We start from the raw sequence: 24,933 nt of genomic DNA on the forward strand, positions 1-24,933 counted from the left end.
AAAAAAATCTAAATTTCTTAAAAAAAAATTAAAAAAATACACGTTTAAAAAAATATTTATGGAGTAGTATTAAAAGTGAGTAATAGACGATTTTTATCTATATATTAATTATATTTAAATATAATAATAATAATAATAATAATATCTAACTTAGAAAATGGAAGTTCAGCGGACGCGCATACTCACAAACGCGCCAGTGTCTAGTTTCCCGCCATTCCCAACAAGCACACAACAGAACGTAAAACCCATTGACAAGCCTCGAAGTTCCAAGGGTTTTTCATCTACGTCTGGTTCACAACAAGGCGAAGAAACAAAGCCATAACTGAAACCTTCAAACGAAACAGAAGAAATGAATGAAAATGTTGATGAGCAAAGCAAGCTTCCCGAGCTCAAACTTGGTACAGTCTACAAAATCATCGTTTTTCTTTTCTCGTTCTCATTCTGCGTATTAATTTTTTGAGTTATTTTTAATCCATTTGGTTGAAATGTTGACAGATGCTAAACAGGCTCAAGGGTTTCTCGCATTCTTCAAAACCCTACCCCCCGTAAGTTTTTATTGCAAGTTGGTTTCGCACTTTCGTGACTGAAATTTTAGTGATTGCTCTGAGAACTCTGGTAAAATGTAGAGGAATCTAGATGGAAGTTACCTATTCGTTTGCATAAGATCGTTGCTTAATATTCCTTAGTTCCCTGGTCTGCGCGTGGATAAGTTTATGTTACTGGAATTAGGTGCTTAGCGAAACAGGATAGAAGGACGTTAATTGGATGCTTAATTAACTATAATAGCGAGAGTTGTCATTATTTAGAAACTCTTGTAGCTGAGGTTATGTTACTTATTTTAATTGCATGTTTCTGCTGCAGGACTCAAGAGCTGTTCGATTTTTTGATCGTCGGGTCAGTTATTTAATCCTTTCCCTTCATTCGTTAATTTTGTTCAGATGCCATTTGTTGAATTGGGATCTGGTTATCGCCTCCTTGATGCTATTTGAATGGAATATACCACTTGATACTCAGTCGACTTTTCTTTCTTATCATCATTTCTGTGAAGCAATTTGCGTTTTATCAGAGTGTAATGCTGTTTCTTCGTATTTATCCTTTAGTAGCTGGAATTGAATATGCTCTTGTTCACATGCCTCTATTTGATCTCATCTTGGATTGAATTTGACATACGCATGCATATGTAGCCATAATTGCCTTCCTCCGTGAATTTGATCATACAGGATTACTTTACTGTCCATGGCGATAATGCAGTTTTCATTGCAAAGACCTATTACCGTACTACAACTGCTTTACGACAACTGGGCAATGTATCTGAAGCTCTGTCTAGTGTGAGTGTCAGCAAAAATATGTTTGAATCCATTGCCCGGGATCTTCTTTTGGAAAGAATGGACCATACATTGGAGCTTTATGAGGGCAGTGGTTCCAATTGGAGACTGATCAAAAGTGGTTCACCGGGTAATATTGGCAGCTTTGAAGACGTTTTGTTTGCAAATAATGAAATGCAGGACAGCCCTGCTATTGTGGCACTATTACCGAACTTCCGAGAAAATGGGTGCATTGTTGGACTAGCCTACATTGATTTAACAAAAAGATTGATGGGGTTGGCTGAATTTCTCGACGATAGCCATTTTACTAATGTGGAGTCAGCTCTGGTTGGTCTTGGTTGTAAGGAATGCCTTCTGCCTCTAGACAGTGGAAAGTTCGGTGATTTAAAACCTCTACATGATGCATTGACAAAGTGTGGTGTGATGTTAACTGAGAGAAAAAAATCAGAATTTAAAATGAGAGATTTGGTGCAGGATCTTTCAAGGCTTGTCAAAGGTTCTGTTGAACCTGTTAGAGATATGGTATCTGGATTTGAATTTGCGCCTGCTGCCTTAGGAGCATTGCTGGCTTATGCAGAATTACTGGCAGATGAAAGCAATTATGGAAACTACAACATCCAGAAATACAATCTTGATAGCTACATGAGGTTAGACTCTGCTGCCATGAGAGCATTAAATGTCCTAGAAAGTAAAACTGATGCAAACAAAAACTTCAGCCTGTTTGGTCTCATGAATAGAACCTGTACTGCTGGAATGGGTAAAAGATTGCTTCATATGTGGCTAAAACAGCCTCTGTTAGACGTCAAAGAAATTAATTCTAGACTGGATCTTGTTCAAGCATTTGTGGAGGATACTGCTCTCCGCCAGGATTTGAGACAACATCTCAAAAGAATCTCAGATATTGAACGATTGACACAGTATCTCGAGAAGAGAAGAGCTGGATTACAGCACATTGTTAAACTTTATCAGGTATAGATTTAAAAGAACCACTGACAATTAGTATTAATTGAAATAATTTCTTATAAATGGTTTGGATAATGAGATGAAAATTGTTAATCTTGGCACTGGGTTAATCTTGATTCTTGTACTATCATGAATAAATTGCTACCTGTTTTCATTGTGAGATTTATGTTTTATAGTAATTTGTGCTTTGTACATATTGCTCTGATATTTGGACATTCATCATTATAATGTAGTCAAGTATAAGGCTTCCATTCATTAAAAATGCCTTGGAGAATTATGAAGGACAATTTTCCTCACTTATCAAGGAGAAGTACATGGAATGTCTTGAGATCTGGACTGACAACGATCATCTGAACAAGTTCAATAATCTTGTGGAAACTGCTGTTGATCTTGATCAGCTTGAGAATGGAGAATATATGATTTCATCTAGTTACGACCCTGCTCTGTCCAAGTTGAGGAATGCGCAGGAATCGATAGAGCAGCAAATACAGGATTTGCATAGGCAGGTTGCTAATGATCTTGATCTTGCAGTTGATAAGGCTTTGAAGTTAGACAAAGGTACACAATTTGGACATGTTTTTAGAATTACTAAGAAAGAAGAACCAAAAGTAAGGAAAAAGCTCTCCACCCACTTCATTGTCCTTGAAACCCGAAAAGATGGAGTGAAGTTTACAAACACCAAACTTAAAAAGCTGGGTGACCAGTATCAGAAATTAGTCGAGGAGTACAAGAATTTCCAGAAAGAGTTGGTTCACCGAGTAATTGAAACTGCATCATCCTTCAATGAGGTGGATTTACTATCTATGATGTATCTATTGTTCATTAGCACTTTAATTGAACTAAAGAACTTTGTGTGACTGTAGGTATTCAGACCTTTGGCGGAAATGCTCTCTGAATTAGACGTTTTACTCGGTTTTGCTGATTTAGCCTCTAGCTGTCCAACTCCTTATACTAGGCCAGACATCACATCATCGGTATCTTTTTTACTGTTGATTATCCTGACCACCAATAGATTTGAATCTTACATAAAAGCTACACTTGCTCAAAATTAATTTGTTGCCGGCCTTCTGCAACAGGATGAGGGAAATATTATATTGGAAGGAAGTAGGCACCCCTGTGTGGAGGCTCAAGACTGGGTTAATTTCATACCAAATGATTGTAAATTAGTGAGTTCTTGCTTGGATAATCAAGAATACGTTAATTCTATTCGTATTTATTGTCATTATGTTTCAGATTTGAAATGACTAATTACTTGAAGCTTTTATTTCCCTCGTAAATAGGTAAGGGGAGAAAGTTGGTTCCAAATCATTACTGGGCCTAATATGGGCGGAAAATCTACATTTATCCGACAGGTGCTATGTTGATCACATTTTCATCATTATTTTATTTTGAAATATCTTTAAACTTCTGGTGGTGTAATAGCCTGGAGTTATGACATATTCGCTCAAATTCCTCATGTCCGAGTTTGGATTATTAAGTTCCACAGGGGCTTGATATCAGCTTGCCAATACTGTTGCACCTTGTATTCACTCTGAAAACTGAAAATATGTTTTTATAGGTTGGAGTGAACATTCTAATGGCACAAGTTGGTTGTTTTGTTCCCTGTGACAAAGCTATTATTTCAGTTCGTGATTGCATTTTTGCCCGCGTAGGTGCAGGGGACTGTCAAGTAAGTTCTCAACACATGCTCATTTTTTAAATATCCCTTCACTGAATACTATATTTCTGACATGCATTGAACTATTGTTTTCGTGAACAAATCATGGTTCCTCTTACTTTCCATTAAGGAGTTAAAGGAGACAGGTTCTCTGTGTGACTTTCACTTCACTGGAGGGCTATCTTCGTGCTAGAACAGTGATTAGAACTAATGCTTAGTTTCCCATCATCAACTTATCTTTTTTCCTTATTATTGCAATCTTACTCCTATACTGCCTAGTTCACACGTTTCATTGACTAATCAAAACTACCTTCTACATATAACAATCCTTTAACATCCTTAGTTGTCCTTCCCTTCTTTTCTACGTGAGTAGGTGTCTATGACTGGAGGCTTATCACATACCCTTTTCTCATAGTTCTAATATCCAGGTTCATCGCATGCATAAGCATTCATTACCAACCTTGGAGCCCTGCCGACCCCTGGCTACTTGTAGCCGAACACTTAATGATACATTAGGAAATGACAATTAAGCAACTGCTTGTTTGGTTGATTAATTTCATTGTCTTCACAATCACATGTTAGTATTTACTATGGTCTGAGAGTCTGCATGGTTTTACAGTTTTTCAAACAAGATTTTCAAGCCATTCAAAGGGACTAATTAGCTGCTTAGGTTTCAAATTAACCACGATAGGGAAAAAATCCGCCAAAAGGCGTAGGCCTATAATCCTTTTTCTTGGCCTTCATAGTATCCCTTTTTTACTGGCTCTACCTGCAATCTATGTCCTGATATTCATAAATGACTTCTGATGATGTGGTGTTTACTTCAGTTTTTGAATGCCGCAAACTGTTGTGGGTTATATGCTTTAATTTCATTCAATGGACTACTTTAGTTTCGATGCCTTAATAAGTTTAATAAAATGGATCAAGAAATTAATTTTACTGACTTTACTTCGACTCTGCTGAAAGCTTCTTTTACAAACAAAATTAATCATTCACTGTTCAGCATCTTATCTAGAAGTCAGATCACGAGGGAATCAGGGTTGTAAAGGCAAAAGCAGATACAAAAAACATATTTTAAATTCTTTTGAGCTCTTAATAGGACATCAAGTGCTAATTTAAATTGTAAAGAGCTTAGAGAGAATGAGTTCAAATTTGGTAACCACATCAGATTTAATATCCTATGAGTTTCTTTCATAACCAAAAAATGGTAGGGTCAAACAGTTGTCCTATGAAAATAGTTGGTGTGTGCAAGTTGGTCCAAACACTCACAGATGTGCATATATATATATAATTGTATTTACAATCAACATTGTAATTGATGGGGAACAATTTTTTTGGACTTTTTCTGTGAAGGCATTTACTCGACAATTTTCTCTTAGTTAAATTATTTTCTCGTTACTTGTATATTTGAACCGGCTGTTTCCTTCGATGTGGAAATCTACTAATATCTATTTTACTATTCTAGCTTCGTGGAGTTTCTACCTTTATGCAAGAGATGCTCGAAACTGCATCTATACTGAAAGGATCTACAGAGAAGTCTTTGATAATCATTGATGAATTGGGCCGTGGGACATCCACTTATGATGGATTTGGTTGGTTTCATTCTTGACTCCTTAACTCTCTCCTGACGTGTCTTGCATTATAGAGTTCTCATAATTTATTCCATAAGGTGCATCGTCAATTCTTTGTCACTCGCCCTTTTTGAATTGAAGAATATCCATATAAGTTGTTAAATGTGTATGGTTGGGAACTCTATGAAGAATTGACTACCCAAGCCTCCAACGTTCATTGAACTTTTTATATACCCGTCCAAAAACCATATTAACAGACGAACAAAGGAAGGAATTAAACCTAATGGTATCCCAAAGATCCTCTCTAGACTGCCCTACACCACCAAAAATTATCATATATCTCAATGAAAGCTTGGTTTCTCATAAAAAAACAGTTTTTTTTTTTTTTTTTTTAATTTGAATTAATTAAAGCATGTAGCTTGAAGAACTAAAGAAGATCAGTTATTCCAATGAAAAATTTCTTTCTTTCACCCATTCGACCCAACTTGCTGAAAATTGTAGTACATTTTAAATGACACTCTTAATAATGTGCCGATTTTCACCCACTAACATTTATCCCTCTGTCTTTACTTAACCTGCCGAAAATTGCAATACATCTTATATGATACTTTCTTATTACATGACGATCATCACCTTAAATTTTTATGCTTGAGCATGCACGACAATGGTTTGTTCACTGGTTTTAAATGAAATCAGTTATTTTCTCAAGTTGGTTTTTATTAAAATTACTCTGTATTGAATCTTATAATCAGGTTTAGCATGGGCCATTTGTGAACATCTTGTTGAAGTGATTAAAGCACCCACTTTATTTGCAACCCACTTCCACGAACTAACTGCACTAGCTCATGGCAATACTGATCTTGAGCCCCATGGAAAGCAAATTGTTGGTGTGGCAAATTTTCATGTCAGTGCACACATAGACTCATCAAATCACAAGTTGACAATGCTGTACAAGGTAAATGGTTGCTAGGAATATCTCTTTTTCCTATATTTTATATTTTTTTTGTCTTAAATTAGATGGGTTGACCAAGGACATCATAACAGAGCATGCTTCATTTTTTACTGTTTCTTTTTGGATTCTGTATTTTAGCCTAAAAGGTTTGTTCTAGGAAAGATGAGGAAATGGAACCCTAGTGGTATATTTTTCTGAATACATTAATGTTATAAAAACACATGTTAATATAACAAAGTAGTTTGAAGACACGACAGAAGGGCATTGATGATGTCATTTGAATAATTTCCGTTGGATTTATATTAACCTGTATGGCATCTGTAATATGTTGATCAGGAGTTATTAGATCAATAAGAGTGAAAGAAAAGCTAAAACCTGAAGTGCTGTTGTCTACGTGTTCGTGAGCCTTTTATAAGAGGGAGCTTATTGAAGTATCAAGCATTGTCTTCCTAAGATCTATTCAATAATAGTGTCGATCTATCACTTGTGAATTTAGACTTGGTTTACCCATGATCCACTTCAGAATCTATAAATTTATTCCTTCAAGTTGAAAAAAAAAAACCCACCATCATTATTATTTATACCATGCATCCGAATGTCAAATCTTCCAGTTTCCAAACCTATGTTAGTTTGACCAAATGTTTTCCCAGCCTTCATTAAAATTGGAGGCATCAAGTTTATTATCCTCCCCCTTAATTACCGGCTGTTGTAACTAGTAAGTTCGTTTATGTAACAGAGCTTCATTTTTTCCTTCGCTTTTCTGTCTTTTGCAGGTTGAACCTGGAGCTTGTGATCAAAGCTTTGGGATTCATGTAGCAGAATTTGCAAACTTTCCTTCTAGTGTCGTGGCACTTGCCAGAGAAAAGGCTTCTGAACTGGAAGATTTCTCCACTGATTCAACTACTTCAGCCAATACCGGGAAAGAGGTATAATCTATAGTGTTACATTTTCGTTAAAAATAATTGATTCCACGCTTATCTACACTCCTAAGTATGGGATCAATGAATCCGAAACTCAAATAAGACCATCTTGTCTTACCATCTTTTTCATTAGCTAGTCACGTGTTTCTATTTCTTTCCAAAATCTAAATGACACCCTACCGTATCGAAATCTAGACTACTATATATTCATAATTTGACTTGAACAAAGTTTCTTTCTTACAAATAAACTGACTGCAAGGTCTTTTTGTTTCCTGATCCTACATGTGATTCTTTTCGCCAAGCAAGTTGTGGACTAATGTAAAGGGAAAAGGAGAATAGTTTTGGTTTTAAAAAATAAAGGAAAAGGCCTAATTTATGAATATCATCCTTGATTATAGTTTTTCAGAGAAAGGGGCTTCGGAAAAAAGTGAGTTGGATACCTAGCTATCTTTCTATAGCAAGTTTCCTGTTTTTCTCACTGGAGGGTTGACGGGTGAGACTTTTTTCTCTAGAGGCATTAGAGTGGAAGATCCGCTAGCCACCTTTCTCATTTGAGGGAAGGAGCGAATACTTGTTAAATTCACATAAGCGTAGCTCAATTTTTAGATTTTCTGTGGGCTGAAAAAACAACTTTCTGAACAAGGTTAATGCAAGAAGACAACTCGGAACCAAAATGGAAGCAAAAGTTTAAAAATGAAACTCCCAATGTTAAGAATTAACAACTTGATAGTTAGGAAACAATTTTGTTGTAGAGATTCAAAAGGGAAGTATCAGAATGTGTCAAACTTCAAACCTCATCCGAAGAAACATCTATAGCCTTAAAATGAAATCTCCATAAAATGTGGTCCAAATCCTAAATTACTTACTTGAAAGCACATACAAATTGAAACTCAAATTCATAGACAAAGATCTTTAGACCAAGCCAATGGGTTAATCCTCTCATCCCTAACCAACCAAGAGAAACATAGACTTACAAGAGAACGTACCCATGGCCACAAGGAACCTAATACAATTGTCAACAGAATCCAAGTAAAGATGAACAGCGTGCAAAAGAGAACAAATATGATAAATCATTGGTCTCTCCATCAAACAGATCTTTTCTAAATTGAAAGTTGCAAGATAAATAAAGAACATTCATAGACAAGTAAATTACAGAAGGTTGACAGGTGAGATTTTTTCTCTAATAGGATCATCTTTCTGAAGAGATTGATGAGACGTAGGGATGACAATAACTCTAGAAGAGTGCCTTAAATCACCACAATAGTCACCCATTAGAGTGATGCCCATAATTATTTTTGCTGTTATTTTTGTTCAACATCATATTGAATGGAGGGATTTAAATTTCGACCTTTTCATGAAGAGTATATATTTTAACTTGAGCGTAGCTCAAGTTGAATACTACTCTAAAAAATGTATGAGTGCGCATGCATGTAGATGCATGCATATGAATGTATTACTGATGAATATATAGTAGTCATGTGTTATATGCTTTTACTTATGTACACTAACATTATATACAGATACCATCAAAGCGAAAACGCGAGTTTGGTTCAGAAGACATGTCCAAAGGTGTAGTGCGGGCTCGTCAGTTTTTAGAGGAGTTTGCTAATCTTCCATTGGATAAAATGGATCTAAAGGAAGCTCTACAACAAGTGAGCCAATTACGAGATGGTTTGAAGAAGGATGCCGTGGACTCTAATTGGCTCCAACAATTCCTTTAAGGCGGTGCCTGCTACCTCATTCTTGTCTTTTGGTCTTTGTACAGCTTGGTAAGGCGTGAAGGAGATGTTTGTTTAGTATCCTACCTCACAATTTTGGTGAGCGCTGGTTATTTTTTTTGTGGAGGGGAAAAGTTAATTATTGAATCAAAGCAAGAAGAGGAATGCTTGGAGACTATGGAATCTGCAGACTACTTTTGTCATGGTATTATATGTTCCTTGATTATGAGTTAATTAGCTAATAGCGTATATATATATATATATATCTCACATTGGTTGGAGAGAAGAATGAAACATTCTTTATAAGAGTGTGGAAACCTCTCTCTAACAGACAACGTTTTAAAAATCTTGAGAGAAATTCTGAAAGGGAAAGCTCAGAAGACAATATCTGCTAGCGGTGGCTTAGGCCGTTGCAAATGGTATCATAACTAGGCACTGGACGATATGCTAGTGAGGAGGCTAAGCCTCGAAGGGGGTGGACACAAGACAATGTGCCAACAAGGACGTTGGACTTAGAAAGGAGTGGATTGAGAGGTCTCACATCGATTGGAAAAGAGAACAAGTGTCAGTGAAGACGCTCGGTCCCGAAAAAGGGTGGATTGTGAGATCCCACGTCAGTTAGAGAAGAGAACGAAATATTTTTTTTATAAGAAAATAAAAACCTCTTCTAAAATTTTAAGAAAAAACTCCGAAAAAAAAAACACAAAGATAAGAATATTTATTAGCTTATCTATCCATTGAAAGGAGCCCTCAATGCTTACAAAACGGCTCCTTGAATCTTCCCATTATCCGATTATTAAAAATATCATCGTCCAATTATCCGATTATTTTAGGACATAGGTTTCCGAGACAATTAGTAGGGCCATTCTGTCCAATAAAAAATGTCATTTACCTGTTGGCAGTTGGAGCTTAATTAAAATATATGTTTTATTCTGTCCAGCCCTATTTGGCTCTCACAATGTCCACCAACTATTATGACAATATATTGAAACACCATATTGACTGAGTTACCCCCTCATGTTCATCCAAATTACATCTTTAATTATTCCTTTACGTGCCCATATTTGTAATTTGACATTTCTTTGGTTTTTGGCACGGACACAAATGCGTAACCTCCGGGTAATTTTAATCCTATCTCACATATATATATATTAATTTTTTATGTACTCTATTCATAAATTAAATGATAGAAAATATCAATAAATTTTGTAATTCGTTTTTTTTTTAATTCTAGAAGTTTCGTTAATACATGTAAATTTATAAAATTAAAAATATCTTTAAAATTAGCATAAAAAATAAAAAATAAAATAATAATAAACAATTTTTTTTATTAATATATTCAAGAAATTGAAATTTTATCCAAAAGTTCCATATGAATGGTTTTATGTTAGCATACAAATTCATATAAATGTATTTTTAAATGTGTAAGTATATTGTTTCTTTGTGTATTATATACAAATATTAAATAACATTAGTACAGCTAAATCACGACAAAAATCATATTAGTTTGCTCAGAAAACATGACTTTCATATATATCCAAGTCTATATAATATATGATTATATAAAAATATGTAAGGAAAAAAAAAAAAGGAAAAAAGCGTAGAAATTATTTAGAAATTTAAAACCAAATTAGGATTTAATTATTAAAAATTGTTTATTTGTTCTGGTTGGTTGTCCTATTCAAAATTCGCCCCTACACACGTGGAGGAAGGCACCAAAAACGGGGGTTGAAAAACGCGGGTGAGATTAGGATCCCCCAATAACTCTACGAGCGCCCATCGCATCGACATTTGCCTCCTTTTCTTCCCACCACGCTCCCCCCCATCCGTTCCTCTCCACTTGGTTGGATATTTCAAACTTGACTCTGTTTTTCCTTCAAGCAAAAGCATCTGGCAAAGGTAGCACAGTAGCGAGGACCTGGATTAAGATATTGTTGTTTGAGAAAAAAGGAGAGAGGGGGGTTTCTTTCCTTTTCCTTTCCCTTTCCCTTTCCCTTTCCCGACGGTGGAAACAGACCCATCTATCTCCTTTTACTTCAATTCATTCTTTTCCTCACTTTACACCAACTGATTGAGCATTCGAGGTTAGAAGCAGAGACGGGGATTGAGAGCTTCTGGTCCTTTCTTCTCCTTCATCATTTTTTCTGTTACACCCAGTTACTGATTTTTCTTCTTTTTTCCAATTTGGGTTCTGTTCTTTTCGATGGCTTGCACGATGGGTCATCTGGTTTTTGGGTTTTGAGGGGCGTGTCGAAGAGGGGTGGAGGCTTGTTTGAGGTAAAGGAAGTTAGTGGGAGGAGGAATGACTTGGAGGAGAGTGTTGAAGTCCGTGCAGGCACTTTTGGCCCACGGTTTACTCTTCTGTTTCACGCTGTTGCTCGTTCTCAAGCTCGATCATTTCGTCTCTTACAGTTGGTGGTACTTTATTTACTTATTTGTTTCCTTCTTTGTTCTTCGATCTCTCTGTCCATGAAATTTTGTTTTTATTTTATGGGTCTCTATATTTTTCAGGTTCCATTGCGGTTCACTTGATTGTGGTTTTTTTTCCCATTCCCCTCATTTTTAAATTAAACTATCGTGAAGTGGGGAAGGGCTAATGCGTCGTGATAATTGTGGATTGTTTCTTTAATACGTTGGGGGATATCAATTAGGAACATGAATTGCTAATCGGATATTTGGTATTAAGATACTGAGGTGATCGTAGAACATGGCAAGAGTTTTGAAAATTTGTGGAGATGGTTTGGCGATTGAGTTCAATGTTTGTCGGCGGGTGTGTAGTTGGTTCCTTTCTCTTGAAGTGAGGAATAAATTGAAACTTAGTCCAAAGTTTATTACTGTGTGAGGCTTTGAATTGGCTTTTCATTCTCATCCGACAGTTCATACTGTTTCTTTTTTTTACTTGAACAAGAAAGAAAAAAAGAAAAGAAAAGAAAGAAGGGGTCAATTTAGGCCCCTTCCCTTCCACTGCGTAGCTTCGCTTTTCTGTTCCACTCCCATCTATCCTGTTCGTATGATTTCTGTAGAGTAATTGTGTTCGAGGTAGTGGATGCGCTGCAATTCATTCTTTTCTAAAAACAAATAGTTTCAATCTAGGAGTGCACTTGCAGCTAGAAATGTTGTAGACTGTAGGGTAATAAGTATAAGAGAAACCACTATGTCCTCTTTCTTTCCTTTGAAATTTTACAAAATTTGGTGTGCAGGGTTATATTTTTTCCACTTTGGGTGTTTCATGTGGTTGTTGCTCGAGGAAGATTCTCATTACCTGCCCCATCTCTTCCTCATAATCGTCATGTAAGTCACTAATGGCAAATGGATTTTCGTTGGGATTGACTCTGTTTTGTGTTTTCTTATTAGATGGTTTCTTTTATGACATAATTTGTAAATCTGCCATGTATATCTGTTGTACAGTGGGCACCGTGCCATGCTGTTGTTGCGACACCTTTGCTTATAGCATTTGAGTTACTTCTTTGTATATACCTTGAGAGCCTATCTGGTATGCCATTGTTATGGATGTGTTTACATGTACATGCTAATGTAGTTTTCATTTTCTTTTTGCTGTTGATTTGAAATATGACACCTTCGAATGATTTGTAATTGTTTAAGAATGTTGGTGCATTATTTCCAGTGCAATGCTTTTTGTTCCCGAATTTTCAGTATTCGTCAGGGTATTGTTCTGTATGCTTATTGAGGCAATTCCATTTCTGCCAGTTTATGGTTTTGCTGCTGTGAACTTGAAGATTGTCTTTCTACCGTTGCTGGCATTTGAAATCATTATCTTAATAGATAATTTCAGGTACTTGTTTCTTAACGTTGTCTCTGCATTAAATGTTGTATATATTGAGATATCTGATGCTTTAGTCTTTTAACAATTATCTTTATGGGTTGAATCCTTCTTGACCTTTGTACTTTTTAGATCCCACATTGGTTGGAGAGGGGAATGAAACATTTCTTATAAGGATGTGGAAACCTCTCCCTAGTAGACAAGTTTTAAAACTTTGAGGGGACGTTTGGAAGGGAAAGCACAAAGAGGACAATATCTGCTAACGGTGGGCTTGGGCTGTTACAAATGGTATCAGAGCCAAGCACCGAACGGTGTGCCAATAAGGACGCTGGGCGCCCAAGGAGAGGACGCCCGGTGGGCTTGGGCTGTTACATAAACTTTCTTATGTGGATTTGACGTTTAAATTATTAATTTCTTTCCCCCATATGACCCAATATAATGATTGGTTGTCTGCTGTTGTGCTGGATCACCTTTGACCCTCACCAAATTATTGTTGAGACTTGGGACCATTTTGACGAAATTCACTGATTTTAGAAATAGGCTTCTGAATTTAAACCGTTTTTTTTATTTATTTATTAACGGTGTCTTTTTATAGAATATTGAATTTAGTAGCTATATTGTACATTCTTTCATTGAAGCTTGATTTCTTACCCCAACAAAAATGTAGTAGCTACATTTACAACCCATAACTTATGATTTCCTTCTCAGTTTTGTTTTCTGTGTTTGGTCTGACAATGCTATTTCCTAAATTATGATGTTAGGTTACGAGCTTCTATTTCTTACCAATGTATTGTGTGTTTCTCAGTGCCAAATATGATTAGATTGGGTAGTTGCCTCATGATGTAAACACGTTTTATGTGTGAATAGTCTCCATTTGGCATTTCAAATAATCCTGCTCAAGAAGCTTGCTGTGCTCTTAAGAAATGTGTTCGGATCTCACCCAAGTTGGTATGAGTTGGTCTGACCTCCCGTTCTTATCTTTTCAGAATGTGTAGGTCACTGATGCCTGGTGATGATGAAAGCATGAGTGATGAGGCAATATGGGAGACGCTGCCTGTAAGTCTCAATAGATTTTTTATCAATGAACCTTTCACTGTGACGCGATCCCTTATCTTAAGTTAATATCTTAAGAATGCTAAAATACGTGGCCTATTGAAGTTTTTTGAGTTATATGTTCCCAAAAGAACTCAGCATTCTGTATTTCTGAGCTGAGAGCAACAATCTTCTGGCTGTTAGCATTTGACGTCTCATAGTCTTTGTTCTATAAAATTGATCTCCCAAACTTGTTATTATATGGTTTGTTGTAACGTTAAATTGTTTATGTAAAAAACTATTAAGTTATGATCATTTGCAATATTTTGATAATGTGAAGCGGGAAAACAGTAAACTGGCTCTAGTTTTGGTAGAGGACATAGATGTGGCTGAGTCTGGATGTTTTCATACAATTTGACAGTTATCAACTTAACTAATGAGATAAAAACAATGTCCATAAGGAAAAAAAAAACAAAAAAAATGAAGTGTTGGATTATATGGTAACCATTTTCTAATAATACCAAGGATTGGGTTTGGCCCCAAGGATACTCTTGGGTCTGCTATGTGGTTTTTGAACTCCTTGTTGCCACCTTCACTATATGTCATGGATTCTCTTACTGGGTTTCTTACGATAGTCGCCAATTTTCTTATTAAACATCAAGAAAGATTGGAAATTTTTACTTATAGAAAGGCTACACCTATGTTCTAAAAGGAGCTAATTTTTGAGACAGAGTTGACAATATCAGGTGAATATAATCATCCGTTAGTGTTTTTGGACAAAAAGATTGTTGTACTCTATTAGGCATTCGGATAAGTTTCTTGTGGGAGACGAGCTAATTTTCTTCTCTATTTCTGTAGCACTTTTGGGTTGCCATTTCAATGGTCTTCTTTGTGGCTGCTACAATATTTATTCTATTGAAGCTATGTGGTAATTTTTTTATTTATTATCTCTTTCCCTATTCTTTATATATGAAACGTGACCCCAGTTAACTGCATCCAGTTCTGAAAATCACCACTGTTGTTTAGATCCAAGTTTTATTAACTACATTTTAGATGGCATCGTTCTTTTAGTTTGATTTTAAATCATATGTAGCTTAGATCTATTTAATTGTTAATATTCTAGATTCTTAAGATCAACCTTTGTTAACATGCTGTAGAAGACAACACAATTTTCAATCTTCAGAAGGATTAACTTTTTTTTTTTTTTTTTGATAACTTGATGTTTACAAAAAAAAAAAAAAAAAAAAAAAAAAAAAAAAAAAAAAAAAAAAAAAAAAAAAAAAAAAAAACATTCCCAATCTACGATGTGGGAGGCAGGACTATAGGAAGCAAAAATATCAGACGATTTACACCAAAATATAGCGTGGTAAACAACATTGTCGAAAAGTTTTGTATAAGTCTGTGTCTTCTCTGTGAATACTCTTTGATTTCTCTCCTTCCATAGATTCCAAAATATATCCATGATGAGATTTTTCCATAGTAAGGCTTTTGCATTCTTGAAAGGGTAGTATGTTGGCTATGTCTAATAAATCCTTTACCTTCCTAGGAAAAGTGAGATGCTATCCGAAATATTAAGAATCTTTGTCCTGAAATTCTGAGTGTATGAAGTGACTTATGTGATATGTTGTCTTTCTTGCATAATTGGCACCAACTTGGGAATTGAGTCATATAAGGCGTTTTTTTTTTTTTCTCTCTTTTGTGTAGATTTCACTTGTGCTAATGACTTTATGTGCTATTTTTCAAAAGAAAATGTTCACCTTTTTAGGGTAATTTCCTTTCCATATTGTCTTTGCTAGCGTGGGGTTTATTGCTTCTACCTTTTCCCCTATGTCTATCATCCAAGATTTTGTAGAGAAGACCATGTTAGTGCTAGGAAGCAATGTCAATGAGTCTGCTTCTTTGGACAATACGACTGAGGCAATATCGAGACTTAATTCGGCTCAATACATTACCATTACGAAAAGAACAGGGGATAGTGGATCCCCTTGTTGAAGACCCCACGAGTCATGGATCTTCCCTATCGGTCTTTCGTTGATGATGATGGAGAAGTTTGTGGATGAAATGCAACCTTTTATCCACATTGCCATTTTGAGCCAAAGCCTTTTCCTACCAATTGACCTTGTCCAAGGCTTTTTCCAAGTCAAGTTTGATTGACTACACTTTTTTGTTTCGTTCTTTCCATTCATCTATAAGCTCATTTTCCATGAGAGATGCATCAAGAATCTGTCGTCCCTCTACAAAAGTTGTTTGCTACCCAATAATAGTGAATGGGAGGACTCTTTTAAGATGTTCTGATATCACCTTTGCTATCATTTTGTATAGTCGGGTTGTATGACATATGGAATGAAAGTTAGTGAGAATGCGGGCATCCATGTTTTTTGAGACCCAATAGATGTATGTTTCATTTAAGTTGTCATCGATCACCCCATTCTAAAAAAAAAAAATCTAGGAACACTCTCATGATATCAACTCTCGGTATGTTCCAACATTTTTTTAAAATTTCTAAGGTAAAATCATCCGGTCTTGGAGTTTTGTCAGAGCCCAAGAGCTGTATTGCCTTTTCTACCTCTTCTTCGGTGAAAGCAACGTTGAGGGAGGCTGCTTGCTGATGATCAATTAGGGTTTAGGGTTTAGGGTTTAGGAAAGTATGAATGCTAGATTGTTCTTTTCTAAATATGTACGTGTGACTGAAAACATTGAGCTTATCTTGTCAACTTATTTTCATCGTGTTAACTTTACAGGGAATGTTGGTGCTCTTGGCTGGTGGGACTTGTTTATAAATTTTGGGTAACATTCATGCGCCTTCTTGTGTTAGAATGTCCTGTTTCAATATTATGCTTACGCCTACCATTATTGAATCAATATTGTGAGGATGTATTACTTGTTTTCCAGCCCAATTTAATTCTATGCCTTCTTTTCCCTGAATACTTTGGTTGCAGCATTGCCGAGTGCTTTGCCTTTCTTGTATGTACAAAGTGGTCTAATCCGGCGATTCATAGAAATATTCAAACAAGAGAAAGTTGTTCATCATCTGCAGTAGTCAGATATCTAGACTGTAACAGTGGTCTAATAGCTTATTCAGAGCAGGATCAGCATCAAGACAGAATGTGTGGCCTTCAAGACATTGGAGGCCATATCATGAAAATTCCCATAATTGTTTTTCAAATCCTACTCTGCATGTATTTAGAGGTATGCTGCACGTTCAAGGCAGATCTCTTATGCACATGCACTTTCTACTTCTCTTTCTTCAGATTCTGATCGTTAAATAAGTATTGGATCCACACCCTTAATAATCATGAACCTTGCATGTTATGAAATATCATTTCAACCAAGGGAAGTGTTGAAATATCATTTCAACGAAGGGAAGTACTAGTATCAGCCCTGAGTTCAAAACATGTGAAGTTGCTCATGTGACTAATATTTTCTGATATTTGATCTAGTCATATCTGCATTTCAGGGAACGCCTGCGAGTGCAAAAGACCTGCCAATTCCTGTCCTTTTCTCGCCCCTTCTATTATTGCAAGGCGCCGCCGTTATTTATGCTATATCTAGGCTATTAGAGAAAGCTGTACTTCTCTTAAGAGGCGGATCTAGCACAGCATTGTATTTCAGTTTTTCTACTAGGGCTCATGCCTGTTTGGAGTTCTTTCATCATGGTTCAAGGTGATATCCTTATTATGATTCTATTCCTTTCTTTTCTTTCCTCGCCTTATGAGGTTTTACCACTTTAATGAAGATAATGTCATCAAGTCTATATAGTGTACTTGAAGCTTATAATATACTTCATGAAATATGAACTTACTTGATATTGTGAAGACAGGCTATTGGGATGGTGGTCAATTGATGAAGGCAGTCGAGAGGAGCAGGCACGATTGTACCATGAGGGTGCCTCTGGGTCGGTATTTTTTTTCCCCCTTGCAAATAGTTTTGTGAGAACACTACTACATAGATACACTACAAACTTGAACGCATATAACAACAATAATAAGAAACCCTGTGTGACTGTTTGGTTGGCATGCATTTATAACTTCTGTTGATACTTTGACGCCATCTTCGTTGATTTCTCTTGTTTTTTATTAGTTGTTAAGAAAAGTTCATGGTTTGCTGCAAAATTCGTAAGTCAAGATACTCAACTATCTTATTGGAGCCACATTCATGGCCTAGTTTGATGGAGTGCTTAAAAAATTGTTTTTAATTGCAAACAATTATTTTTTTAACTTGGAAAGTCATCCAAATAGACATTATTTATAATTGCAAACAATTGTTCATCAAGAATTCATATTTCTACTCAAATCATAGTTCCTTATTTGTTCAAACTAAGTGAAACTGCAGACTTCCTTCTTGGCTCCGCTCATGCTGTGTTTAGATAAATTTGTCCATGATTAATAGAAGAGTGTTTAGTAGAAGAGTGTTTAGTTCTGATATCATTTGTTCACTTGTCTGTGGTAAGCTATTACATACATTTACATTTTGCATCCTGTTTGACCTCAGGTACAACACTTTTAGTGGATATCCTCCCGAGATTGTGAAGAAGATGCCCAAGAAAGATCTTGCTGAGGAGGTGAGCATAGTTATTGTTTACGACAAGCTGTCACGATGACCTTGTCGATGCTGCTACTAGTTTTATTTGGCCTGTGTTTGATGTTCTATGTCATACAGGTCTGGCGCCTTCAAGCTGCACTTGGGGAGCAGACAGAAATCACCAAGTACAGCCAACAGGAATACGAAAGACTTCAAAATGTAAATTCTCCTCCCTTTCTTGTCAGATTTGAACAATCCAAGATAATGGCTGAATCAGCGCCTGACATGTTTCTAACAAACTTGCCAAGGCTTCCTTTTATTATTAACTATTATTCATGTGATCTCATTCTATCTTCCATCAACTGGCATATCATTATGTTGAACTCATTGGTCCACCCGATCCTTTTAACAGGAAAAGGTGTTATGTCGGGTTTGTTTCGAGGGAGAAATTAGCGTGGTCCTTCTTCCGTGTAGGCATCGCATACTATGCAGGTACAAAATACCCCATCTCTATGCTATTGAATTACTGTTGTCCTGAGAAGGAGGTAAGCAAGCATATATATAATTACCTCTTCAAGCTTCACCAACACTTGTGAATGAATATCATTGCAGTTCCTGCTCTGAGAAGTGTAAAAAGTGCCCAATATGTCGTGTTCCGATCGAAGAACGGTTACCGGTATACGATGTATAGATCTTTAACTAATCTAAAGGGGAATCAAAGTGCATGTTGAGAATGACAAATTGATAAGAGTTTTGGGGATAGTGAAGAACATGAAGTGATGGGGTGGTTCATGACATTACTAATACAGGAAAGATACTCTTGGCTCTACTTCAAATGTAAATAAGTGGGTTTGTGTGAGGGTAATTAATTGATTAGCAATGATATTAGAATACGGGTGAGTTGCTGTTGCTACTGTGTTACAATTCAGCTTGTTTCTCTTAATTCTCTCTGTATTCAATATTAACTTCTAATCCCAAAGTTCTCATATTTGATGCCTTATAATCCTCAAATTACTCTCCAGAAATGTTTTTTTATTTGAATTGTTAAATTTCAAGTCAAGGCATTAGCGTTTTAGAAAGATTGCAAGGTGTGAGCCTTGACTAAGAATCTCGGCAAAGCTTTTGAAGCTTATTCTGCTTCATTGAACCATTAGGTTAGTAGGGTATCTTTATTTGGGAACTTGACTAAGAATCTCGGTAGAGCTTCTAACTAAGAATCTCGGTAGAGCTTTTGAAGCTTATTCTGCTACATTGAATCGTTAGGTTAACAGGGTTGCTTCTCTAGAGAAAGATGTGCTGGGTTAGGTAACCCTCTCTGGAGAAAGATGTGCTGGTTCGACTGAGAAAAGTGAGGTACAATTGGATCCATTTTGAGGACCAGTTTTAGGTAGAAGGGAGGATTTCGGTTGTGGTCCAACATGATGAACTTGAAGCAAACATACTCCAACCTACGCCAAAATGTCCAAGACTGAGGAGCGAAACACCGCTAGCCTACTACGCCTTACTAGAAACTAATAATAATAATAATCAATTAATTCTAATTTATGTAAACATTTTTACTTTAATAAACCTATACTAACCAAGATAAAAATAATTTATATATATATATATTGAAACTCAATTGAAAATTTATTAAGTTATTAATCAATGCACTTTTTTATGATTTTATATATTTATCAAATTTAAATACTCATATTTTTGCTTTAATTTCGAAGATTTGAAAATTAATATTTAAAATGGTAAACTTTAGGGTGTAATTTAATAATTAGATATGTCGTGAGGATTAAAATAAAATATCTTTCTTTTTTCTTTCCCTAAAAGAAATGGGAAGACAAAAGAAAAAAGGACTCTGTTCTTTGATAATCAATCAATGGAGGTAAGAATTATGAATGTTTTCTTCCTGGAAGCGACTCATTTCTGCAACTTGGAGAACAAGATTGATAACCCGATTACATGTTACATCACGAACAACACTTCATAGTGCCCGCAATCAAGTTCGCCGAAGAACAACAATCTCACCCAAGGCATTTTACGCTCTCTACGATTAATCCGTAGATTTCTATCAGTTCCAGCCCTGTTCCTTTGGCATTTCTCAGTGAATTCGGGAGTCCTTGGAGGAAGGAAGGTAGATGCTTCAATCCAATTCCCTTCCTCATTTCCCCTATTGAAGTCCAATTCGGATATTAGATTTTCGGTTCTTTCTTCAATCAATTGCAGAGCCTCCTTATTCTCATGCATTCTCATAATTTCTGCTTGCTTTTCGACCTCTCTTCCCGCTATATTTTTATGTTACATTTTTTCTTTTTTCGGTTGTTGTCATGACCCGTTTGCTCTTTTTCGTTCAGATGCTTGTTTCTCGTCGATCCAGATTGGTTCATGCTAGAATTTCGTTGTTACTGGGTTCGTCAGTTTAGGTAAATCGCGACCCACTTGTAGATCTCTGCAAACTATATTGTCGCGTTATGTTATTCTCGTTTCTATTATTTGTGGATATCTCGTACCAGGGGTAATGTAAGCAGTGTAGCTCACTCGTGAAATTTTCACGTGTTTTTCGAAGATCATTTGGGTATCTAGGATCCGTTTCTTTTACTTCTTTTTCATGCTACTTTTCAGTGTTGCTAAGGGATTATAGTTTTTCGGCGTCTCCTTTAATCGGCATATAATGCAGGTTTTCCAGTACATTGTTTCGGCTGATTTTATTCAATACAAGTGTCCAAGTGGGCGAAAACGCATGAATTATTAGGTTAGCTGTTCGGCCTGGATCTTGATTATTGGTAGAAATCTCGGAAATTTTGTGAGGGAAGTGGATAGAGTGATGAGTGAAGATTAGGGGGAATGGTCCTGGAACTGATGCAACAAAATGAGCAGGTCCCCTTCATTTTCTGTGAAGTCGGAAGTTAATGTGAAGTTGGATCCAGAATCTCTCCAAAAATGGGTTGTGGCCTTTTGCATTATAAGGTTTGATCTTGAACAAGGTCAACTAATTGAGGAGTGCTACCCTCCAGACTGTCTAACGCAAGATGAGGAACTTGAAGTTGCTTTTAGTTCATTTCCTGATTCAATTTCACAGCACCAGAACCGGTCGAGCATTCACGATTGTATATTCTTTTTCCGGGTTCGAAGGAAGGAAATTTCTCAACCAAGGAATGTTTCCTCTTCTGAGAAAGCAGAATTGGACGAGCTAAGATCCAAAAGCAGCGTTGCTACAAGGTCTAAGTACATGTATGGTTTTGTTTTTAATAGGCAGAGACACGATGAGAGGTTAAGAAGAGGTGGAGAGCAGAAGTCTGTGGTAATTCTGTCTCATAATCCTTATTCTACTGTCTTCAAACCTCTGTTGCAAATCATGGGTCCATTATATTTTGACATTGGGAGGAAGGCTCTTGAGCATATTGCTGCTTTTGTTTCAATGTGGCCTGCTCCTGTACCTGGTAAACAAATGGAGCTTCCTATAGGAAATGCCTTGCTTAAAGCACACTTGCCACCTGCTCATAGTTTGCCAATGGATGGTGAGACATTTTCCGAAGAGTCTACGTCCTCTATGGCTCCTTTTCTTCCCAATAATCTGTCGGTTCCACAAGGTCTTTTCCATGATTCCGATCTCTTTGGTACGTTCCGGGGTCTTCTTTTGCAGCTCTGGCTGTTGTGGGAGTTGCAACTTATTGGTGAACCTATTCTTATCATTGCACCAACGCCTCCCCAGTGTTGTGAAGCTGTTGCTGGTCTTGTTAGTTTGGTTGCTCCTCTTCTTTGTAGTGTTGATTTTAGACCTTACTTCACTATTCATGACCCTGAGTTTTCATACTTAAACACACTTCAAGATGGAGCTACTTTCCCACCAATGGTTTTGGGGGTCACAAATCTCTTCTTCCTTAAATCCCTTCGTAATATTCCTCATATTGTCTCAGTTGGGACCCCTGCTGTTAGTCGGCTTGCCCAGACGTCCAGGTCCTCTTCTGGCAGCGTTTCTGGCGCTTCTGAAGGGCTTGGACTTCGGCAGCTATCGTTGAAAAAGTTCTCTCCGTCAAACTTGCTCAATGCTGTCAAGTTGAGGAGAGATGGTCCACTATGTCTTATGACAGAACATAAGGAAGCTATCTGGAGCACTTACCCTGCAGTAACGAAGCCAGACACGTCAATCTTGAATCGGCTTATTGATGCTGGCTTATCACCAAGGGTTGAGGAGTCTATGTCTGTCGTTAACAATGAGATACTGCGTCGGCACTTCCTGGAGCTTACAACCAACTTTTTGGCACCTTTTGGGCCATACTTCCGAACCACCACCCCTTCAGAAGGATCTTCTCCATTTGATGAGCCTTCTCGACCCGAATTTAGTGCTGATGAATTTCTTGCCAGTCTATCGACAAGAGGACCGGGAAAATTTCTGGCCAAGCGAATGAGGTCTAACTGGCTGGATTTGTACAGGTAATGTGGGTGGTGTTATATTCATATTTCTATTGTATTCTTCTATTTGGTTGAAAGTATTCATCACTCACCCTTTAAGGATAGTTGTATTGAACTTTGTTGTCATCATATCAAATGACCTGTTAAACTATTCCTTCCAGGCGGTTTCTCAAAGGACCAAACTTTATGCCTTGGTTTCAGAGAAGGCGTGCTGTTGCAGAACAAGAACAGCATAGACTTTGGAGGCAAGCGAGAATGAGTGCTGATGTACCTCGGCTTGTGTCTAAAATGCCTGAATTGGAAGTTGTCGATTTATTTAATGCTATTGAAAGACATCTTCTAAAAGAAATAGAGGTATTTCTCCCAACAATTCCTTGGTCACTATTTTGATTCCAAATACAGCTTTTTTGTTCTTTTGGAAGATCTTTTATACATTCTTTTGAAAGGGATAGAATGACTTCGATGAGGATAAGTTACTTTTTTGGTGGATTTTTGACCCCTATCAAAGATATTAGGACAATACGTGATGTTTTCATGTGATTTTAAAGAACATTTTGGGCTTGATGAAAAATAGATGGTGATGAAGGCAGAACTTGTTGACGTCATTGAATAATCTGTAGGAATGTGATTTAGCCTTATTGGGAACCATTTTAAAGGATAACATTTCTCCTTGTGTTACTATGCTTCATAGATGTGCAAGTTTTTTCTTCTAAATATTTAGTATATTGATTTGTTTGGTGGTTTATGTTTTCCTTCCCTTCATGTTTTTATACCTTGTGCTACTTTTTAGCTGATATTTCTTCTAGATTCTTACTGACGCAAGTGACTATGCGGCATATTTCATTTACAGCCTAGCATTTCTTGTTCTTGCTTTTCCAAAATCATTTCTTAGTGTTCTCTGTGGCACTGAGTAGACTTATAACCCGCAAATAGGTGTTCAGCAGATAAGTTTATGAGTCCATTGGAGATACTTCAATCAAAATTGTTGAGGAACTGAGGTCTAGGCTTCAATGTCATTCGAACTTTGGCTTATAACTATGATTGAAATGCATGTTCGACGTCATAGCAAGTGACGTGTTATTTAGTATTTCTTTATACGAGAAATCAAGAATGAGATAGGTTAAAAGAAAAGGAGGAATGGCTGAAACGGCCCAAGCCCACCTCTTTGAGCTTTTCTTTATAGGCTTCCCCTTGAGGTTTTAAAATGCGTCGGCTAGGGAGAGATTCCCACACTCTTATAAAGAATGTTCCGTTCTCCTCTCCAATAGATGTGGAATCTCACGTAAAAATACCAAAAACTCTTTCAATTTGTGCATTGATCATTTAAACTGTAGTGGTTGAAGAGGATCTATAATTTGCAATCGACACTGCAAGTTTATTTATTTTTTTTCTTGTTTGTAAGAGGTTGTTCAAACCCCATCTTCAGCTGCAGGAATCCAGGAGGGCTTATTCAGACTCTGCGGCAACTTGCCAGAAACTGAAAGGGGATCTGCTGACCGTTTTCAATGTGCTTCCTAAAGACATGCATCAACTTTTGCTTCTTAATCCACAGAGGGCATCTCTTCTTTGCGGAAGCCCCGAATTAACTAAACTTCCAGGGCGGCCGCTTGTTCAAGTTGGTGTTAAATCACCAAGATAGTACTGAAATACACATATTCGGAATCAAGTAGCCTCAGGCAAAAAGGGGTTTTTTCTCATATTTAGAGGCAGCCCTCATTAGTTTGTACACTCCATCACTGGATGGGAGATTTTCTTCCCCCATTGTGGCTGCTGCAAATGTTTTAGGAGGTACCACTTTATATTTAAGATCCATCCTCTTACAGTGTTGGGATGAATTATATGGCATATCATGGTGTTAAAAACAACATGTTTCTACAAACAAACAGATGGCAAAGGATGGTAGATATGGCGGTGTTGAACTTATGGATCATCAAAAATTCTTTCAGGAGATGATAGTTAGCTTTTCTTTTACTAGAGTTTCTAATTTTGTACTGTCTTCATCACTTCAAAGGGAGTATAATGTCAACCTGTAATATGTATATTATACTTTTGTACCGTTAAAGCAAATAGTTTCAGCTGCAAGTGTTTT

The 24,933-nt window shown here is 36.7% G+C and overlaps 3 protein-coding genes across 3 annotated transcripts; all 3 read left to right on the plus strand.

The window, feature by feature from the left end:
• The first annotated feature begins 165 nt into the window (after positions 1-165).
• On the plus strand, positions 166-9,412 carry LOC111484889 (DNA mismatch repair protein MSH2). Its single transcript, XM_023131532.1, has 13 exons — positions 166-398; positions 496-545; positions 862-894; positions 1,221-2,294; positions 2,522-3,076; positions 3,152-3,262; positions 3,365-3,454; positions 3,569-3,640; positions 3,847-3,957; positions 5,411-5,537; positions 6,269-6,471; positions 7,242-7,394; positions 8,909-9,412. Exons 1-13 carry the CDS (start codon positions 350-352, stop codon positions 9,107-9,109), a joined length of 2,829 nt encoding a protein of 942 aa, XP_022987300.1. The 5' UTR covers positions 166-349; the 3' UTR covers positions 9,110-9,412.
• Positions 9,413-10,882: 1,470 nt separating this feature from the next.
• On the plus strand, positions 10,883-19,443 carry LOC111484896. Its single transcript, XM_023131540.1, has 14 exons — positions 10,883-11,524; positions 12,307-12,397; positions 12,515-12,599; positions 12,815-12,899; positions 13,874-13,943; positions 14,778-14,847; positions 16,661-16,706; positions 16,859-17,108; positions 17,377-17,582; positions 17,740-17,814; positions 18,411-18,480; positions 18,579-18,659; positions 18,853-18,932; positions 19,053-19,443. The coding sequence occupies exons 1-14, from the start codon at positions 11,409-11,411 to the stop codon at positions 19,129-19,131; spliced, it is 1,404 nt and encodes a 467-aa protein (XP_022987308.1). The 5' UTR covers positions 10,883-11,408; the 3' UTR covers positions 19,132-19,443.
• Positions 19,444-20,256: 813 nt separating this feature from the next.
• Positions 20,257-24,926, plus strand: LOC111484893 (protein DENND6A). Its single transcript, XM_023131535.1, has 5 exons — positions 20,257-20,565; positions 20,786-20,854; positions 21,109-22,865; positions 23,006-23,198; positions 24,271-24,926. The coding sequence occupies exons 3-5, from the start codon at positions 21,301-21,303 to the stop codon at positions 24,481-24,483; spliced, it is 1,971 nt and encodes a 656-aa protein (XP_022987303.1). The 5' UTR covers positions 20,257-20,565; positions 20,786-20,854; positions 21,109-21,300; the 3' UTR covers positions 24,484-24,926.
• Positions 24,927-24,933: the final 7 nt, after the last annotated feature.

The sequence above is a fragment of the Cucurbita maxima genome, unplaced genomic scaffold (assembly GCF_002738345.1).
Source record: "Cucurbita maxima cultivar Rimu unplaced genomic scaffold, Cmax_1.0 Cma_Scf00010, whole genome shotgun sequence".
Lineage (NCBI taxonomy): Eukaryota > Viridiplantae > Streptophyta > Magnoliopsida > Cucurbitales > Cucurbitaceae > Cucurbita > Cucurbita maxima.